The following is a 6,143-nucleotide window of genomic DNA, read 5'->3' on the forward strand; positions in this document are numbered from 1 at the left end:
ACAGTGCTTAATTTACAGTGGTTTAGATGCATGTGATGAAAGGCTAATTTTATGGATTTTATAACCATTATTTAAACGTTCAAAACAATTAATGAAACAAATAAATGGTTGTATATGGAGATGATGTGTTGGAGGAAATAACATGACTCGTATAGCCTAAGTTAAATAAATTAAAATAATATATATATATATATATATATATATATATATATATATATATATATATATATATATATATAAAAAAAAATTCTGCCTTTTCTGAAAATATTTCAATGCACAGTTATAACCATGGGTTATAACGGGTCCACGGACCGGCTCCGGTCCAGGGACGGGTGGTTGGGAAACACTGGTCATTTATTTGAATAGGCGTGACCGGAAGTTGTCGTGTGTTTGTGTACGGTTCTCTTTTATTATTATAGTCAGAGGCTTCCTGTTTGGAAGTTGTTAGAAACCAGCGTCCCTGTAATGGCAGATTTGTCGCTGTATCTCACTAATGTCAACGTTTCACTTGGCCAAACCATGGAACCTGATAAGGTTAGATCATCCTCAATCTGCGTGCTTTTCTTTGTCTTATGGCTGCTACAAATCTTGGTTTAATTAGGTTTACAAAATACTTCCTTAGCAATAGCTCCAGCGCTGAAACGCTCGGTCACCCCAAACGACAACCGTATTTTGTTCCATGTTGTTTTCCCATATTGAAGTAACTCGTGGTGGCATATCTGTGTATTTATATTTCTAAGCAAGTGCGATCACGTCAAAGTGTTATGGACGCCAGTTGTTGACGATAGCAGGCTTATAGTTGTCCTGTCTTAAGAAACACAATACCACTAGGAAATTCAATGCAATAATACAACTGGAAAGTGAAACTCTTCTCCTGGTGTTCGCATTTTTCTTGTACTGTAGTTGTTTTGGGCAGTGTTTAATGTTGTAATACTGTGCTAAATATAGAATGGCCACAATCTCATATCTCTGAGATGTGTCTTATAACGACGAGTGTGACCAAAGTGTCAGGTGGTATGACATTTCTGACTCAAATATATATTTTTCTCTGGTTATTTTTCAAGAATTATGGGGCTGCTGACAACTTTGAGAGTGTGGAGATGGGAGAGGCTATAGATGAAGGTGGGAGAGTTAGAGTGCCTCGTAGAACCATCTTCTTTGCTAGCGGAGAGACCATGGAGGAGTACAGCACCGATGAAGAGGAGGATGAGGAGACCCCTATGAAAAAAGATGTTGTGACTGTGGACACGGTAAGCTGATTTCAAAATTAGTTTGTTTCTGAAAGTACAGACTGGACTTCTTGAGTTAATCCAGATGCCAAATTGAAGGCAGAGGAATTTTGTGGAGAAGACCATGTAAGCATGTTGCTACGCAGCGAAAGAAGTTGCCCTGTAAATATAATCCACAGCTGTTTGCATAAAGGAGTTTATGTGCACTGCACACCTCCAAAACCTCAACATGTGCCTCAGAGTGGAGGGCCTGTAGAGAAACATCCTGTATACTAGTAGCACCATATAACTTAAAATGCACAGCCAACATTGTACTTGCTTAGAATGTTTCTCTGAGACACATATTCTTGTTTACAGTATTGGCAATTGTAATGTTAGTGTTCCAATGCTGGTTTATGTAGGGCTTGTTTTCGGTGTGTTTTAGTCCAAACTCACCTGGGGCCCATACTTCTGGTTCCACATGTGGAGAGCAGCTACCTCCACCGTTTCAGGTGAGCTTCTAAAGGAAGGATTTTGTTGCAATTCATAACTAAATAATAATAATATTGTTTAACCCTTAACTGCAAGAAAGAGGCCAAATAGTTTCTAGTCATAGTTGTTTACACTAGTAATCTTGAAGACACTTAGAACTTGTTTAACATATTCTAAATCTTGTTACAATTAGGGCTGCAGGAATCTAGAAAATCTGAATCATAATGATTCTAATGTTTTTTATGTATATGTATTTTCTCTTGATGCAGAGCATTTAAAAATATATAGCAGTTGGTGTATGTATGCAACATCCATATTTCACAAAAAAACTTTAAATAGGTAAATCTGAAATGTAAACACAATCAAAGAATATAGTTCTTAAAGAATGGCATTACAAATTCATAGGAAATGCTGAAAATACCTCCTTTACACTGCTTACGTATTACTTTACCAACCAATTTATTTTCTATTTACCTTCTGCAGTGTGTGACTACATGGGAGAAAAAATGGCTTCTCTGTTCGGAATAACAACGCCCAAATACCAGTATGCCATCGATGAGTACTACCGCATTAAGAAAGAGGTACGATTCTACACGCACAGCTGGCAAGGGCAAATAAATGGCATTGTTGGCCGTAACGGGGTCTTCCAACTGAAGTGACAGACTTGTGTAACAGTTGCTGAAGTGCTCTGCATTTCCCATTGTTCGTAACCTTATGATTTCCCATTGTTCGTGACCTTATGATTTCCCATTGTTCGTAACCTTATGATTTCCCATTGTTCGTAACCTTATGATTTCCCATTGTTCGTAACCTTATGATTTCCCATTGTTCGTAACCTTATGATTTCCCATTGGTCGTAGCCTAATCTGCCTCAAATCACATTTTCACAAAGCGTTCGTAACGTCTCCTCGCACTTCTTTACCGACCGCCTCTGCCGTGTTCCTGCACAGGAGGAAGAGGAGGAGGAGGATAACCGCCTCTCCTTGGAGGCGGAGCACCAATTCAACCAGCGGCAGGAGGAGGAGGGGGAGGAGGGGGGCAGCGGGGACAGCCTCCGCCTCTCCCAGCGCCCGGCCGCAGAGCAGCCGGCCGCCGCCTTCGTCAACATCAGCTTTGAGCTGGATCCCGAGCCGCCCCTGGTCGCCCCCGACACCAGCCGGGGGCCCGCCCCCGACACCAGCCGGGGGCCCGCCCCCGACACCAGCCGGGTGCCCGCCCCGCTCTCCTCCTGATGACGCCGTCCCGTAGGCTCGCTGCAGGTTCCCAAGTGCCCTCATTCCCAAAACGTCAAGCATCCCACTTGCCAATGCGTTCGTCCACCTATCAATTTAACCGTTTGTCCATTTTTCTTTTGTTTTTTGTTTCTATTATATTTTGCGTTTTAACTGATTTATTTTTCGTCAACTGTAAATAAGGACGATATGTGTAGGGATGTAAAAGTTACTGAACTTTTTATTGCTGGTGTTGCATTGGAGGAAGTATTGGAGGAAGAGCATGTTGAGACTTTTCCTAGACTGTGGTCTGGATAGTCAGGGCCGGTGTTCGGTATGAATTGTTCCTTGGATATAAATGTGCATCTAATCCTCAAGGAACGGGTACGTTATTATGTCCTGACAAATTTCAGACCGACTGTGTTTGTATTCCATGTTGTGCAATGTTGAAGATTTGCATACACAAGAGGACCCACTTATTATTTCTCAGGAAACCTTGTTCTGGCCTCTTCTGTTGTCAACCAAACTGGTTACTGTAATCCAGATTTTGAACTCTACATCTTGTTATTTTTTACTAATGGAAAGTTTCTAAGAAATGTTGATGAGGCAAATACCGGTTTGGTTCTGCCTCACTTGCAATTTTCAAACGTTATCTCATTTATTTTGTTTTTTATGAAAATTATTTTTTAAGACATTATAGTTAGGGCTGAGGTAAAGAAATAAAATAACTTTTTGGAAACTTAAAAAGCGATGAACCATATGCTAGTTCTCTGAACTTCCAGGAAAGGAATCAACCGATTTCTCTTTGAATTGCTGTCACTGACAAGAGTACAACAAAGGATCTTTTATGGTTCTGACATGCATGCAAATATCAAAATGTTAATTACACAAAAAAGCTTTTTTAACTGCTTAACCAGCTCAGTCCTTTTTTTTTTACCAGCAGCTTTTATTTAAAAGAATACTTTTGTGAAACTGAATGGTGAATTTTAGACATGCATTTTCAAAATTATGAAGGAATGCCAAATAATAAAAATGCCTTAACTAATTAAAGAGACCTATAGAGAACAGAAATAACTGGAAAGAGGGCAGTTGATAAAATTCATCACAGCCGATAATAGTTCCAATACCGTTTTACATCTTGGCCATTGTGTTATTTCATCATAATCTGATTGTTTCCGTTAAAGTTCGGTCTGATTTGTATGCAACTCTTATCTGTATTTATGCAGTAGTAATTGGAATCATTTCATTGTGGCCGATGCAATTTGCACATTTTGGAAAGGGCTAATGCACAGGCATTCAAATATGTTGTGGATCTATTGTTATAATTCAAAAGAAAGTGAAGATGTATTCAATGTAATTAATAAAACATTTGAAAAATAGTTTTGAGGTATGTTTAATTAGTATACAATTATAGATATAGCACATTTTACAAAAATTTGACCAGAATTTTTCGTGCGATGAGTAAAACTGAGCTGAACTTTCAGTCTACAGTGTTGAGTTTTCAAGTCCATAAAGTGCAACTACATCCCAGAATCCTGCAGATCATTGGTACTCCGGTCCAGCTCTCTCTGACAGGAGTTGGAGCAGAGAACTGAGGCTTTTCAAGCTCTGACAGATCAGTGACATGTTTGATTCCTACATCATATAATGAAGGTCACATAAGCAATACTTAAACAAATATAAATTAACTTATTTTTTATTGGTTTATACAACTCATATAGGTATTACTACATATAGACCCCATAATGAACAAAAACAGTGATTTAGTGGAAATTATATTGAAATCAGTCAGCTGTGGATATCCATGAATGTCTTGTTTGCCTACAGAGATGTTTTGGAGAATTGACCACTGGCATCCATCTCAGAAGACCCTTCTCTGAAGCAGAGTAGTCATTCAGACTCTCGATGTAAGTTAATGTTGGACCTCCAGGCTCCTCCACCAAAGAAGGTTCGTTAGACTCATTCAGAGAGGTGAAACGATTTAAGACCTTTTTACTAATCTTCTTCTTGATGTAACTGTCTGTTCCCTGATTGGTCCGTGAGCTACTTCCTGACCCACCAAGCAGACCTTGTAGGAGTATCTTATTAGCATAAATGACGGTAATACATAAAGAGCAGCCAGAAACTCCTGAAGGCTCATATGGACAAAGAACTCTGCCCTGGTAGAGCGCTAACTCATCTTTAAAGATCTGAACATTCCCTGAGTACACAGAGGCTCCTCTGACATCGAGCAGCCTGTTTTTCAGATCTCCCATGATACTTCCTGTTTCCCTGTGTTGACTGAACCATCAGAAAGTGGATGTACATTTGAGTCAATGTCCTGGGCATCTCATCTCCATTCTGGGATGCTTTCCAGATGTGCTCCAGAACTGTACCAGTAATCCAACAGAAGAGTGGGATGTTACACATGATGTGGAGGTGATTCTGTGAGATGATGGTGCTGGCCAGTGTCTTCTCTCTAAATCTCTGAGGGATCTGATTGTCTGTTACAGGGCGTGTGGTTCTCGATATGCGAGCCGAGGGAAGCAGGTTGACACTATCCCCGACTCCCATACTACGTTAAAAATTAAAAACAGGAAAAAGCCATCATGCAATTAAGGACAATTTAATTGGTTTAGTCAACCTGGAGTAAAGCGTGTTAAATAAAATAATTAAGGTTTTTGTGCTCAATAAATTATGAATACAAGCGGGAATATATATATCTTTTTAATAACTATGAACTGAATGAAACCATTGGCCAAATCATGAAACCATATGCCAAATAACATGTTCAAACTTGACACCAACATCAGATTAACAATATTTCACCATTAAAATAGCGACAATAATGTAAAGCCCTCATTTATTTGAACGGACAAGTTTTATCATGTTGGAGAACATAATGGGATTAAGTGAGGTAATAGTGTGAGTAGAGCAAACACCCGGGAAATCCTGCTGATCTCTCACTCATTCATGTCCATGAAGGAAGTAACAGTATGACGCCTGATATGAATTCAGCCGATTCAACTATCAAAAATATATCAAGGATTGTGCCTTTCTTGAATTCCCCCTTATCTACGGTGAAAATAAGCGGACATAGACAAGAGGCAATACGCTTGGCAAAAGGACCAAACCAATACCAAGGCCCAAGTCATTGCCCTTCGTGATCTCTCAACAGACATGTCCACAGAACAGGTTGGCATGGGGGGGTTGGTGGAACTCTGCTAGATGCACAAATCCTTTTTTGTTTAGA

At 39.6% G+C, this 6,143-nt stretch overlaps 1 protein-coding gene across 1 annotated transcript; it reads left to right on the plus strand.

The window, feature by feature from the left end:
* Nucleotides 1-405: 405 nt before the first annotated feature.
* Nucleotides 406-4,284, plus strand: fam177a1 (family with sequence similarity 177 member A1). Its single transcript, XM_056590970.1, has 5 exons — nt 406-534; nt 1,065-1,250; nt 1,654-1,720; nt 2,184-2,281; nt 2,651-4,284. Exons 1-5 carry the CDS (start codon nt 466-468, stop codon nt 2,930-2,932), a joined length of 702 nt encoding a protein of 233 aa, XP_056446945.1. The 5' UTR covers nt 406-465; the 3' UTR covers nt 2,933-4,284.
* Nucleotides 4,285-6,143: the final 1,859 nt, after the last annotated feature.

This window comes from Gadus chalcogrammus, chromosome 5, assembly GCF_026213295.1.
Source record: "Gadus chalcogrammus isolate NIFS_2021 chromosome 5, NIFS_Gcha_1.0, whole genome shotgun sequence".
In the NCBI taxonomy this organism is placed as follows: Eukaryota; Metazoa; Chordata; class Actinopteri; order Gadiformes; family Gadidae; genus Gadus; species Gadus chalcogrammus.

What these genes read in the sequence shown, in the direction of transcription:
- fam177a1 (XM_056590970.1), top strand. Translation starts at nt 466, where the DNA reads ATGGCAGATTTGTCGCTGTATCTCACTAATGTCAACGTTTCACTTGGC. An exon ending in AAACCATGGAACCTGATAAG is followed by an intron (nt 535 to 1,064) that starts GTTAGATCATCC and finishes TTATTTTTCAAG; the next exon opens with AATTATGGGGCTGCTGACAA. An exon ending in AGCTACCTCCACCGTTTCAG is followed by an intron (nt 1,721 to 2,183) that starts GTGAGCTTCTAA and finishes TACCTTCTGCAG; the next exon opens with TGTGTGACTACATGGGAGAA.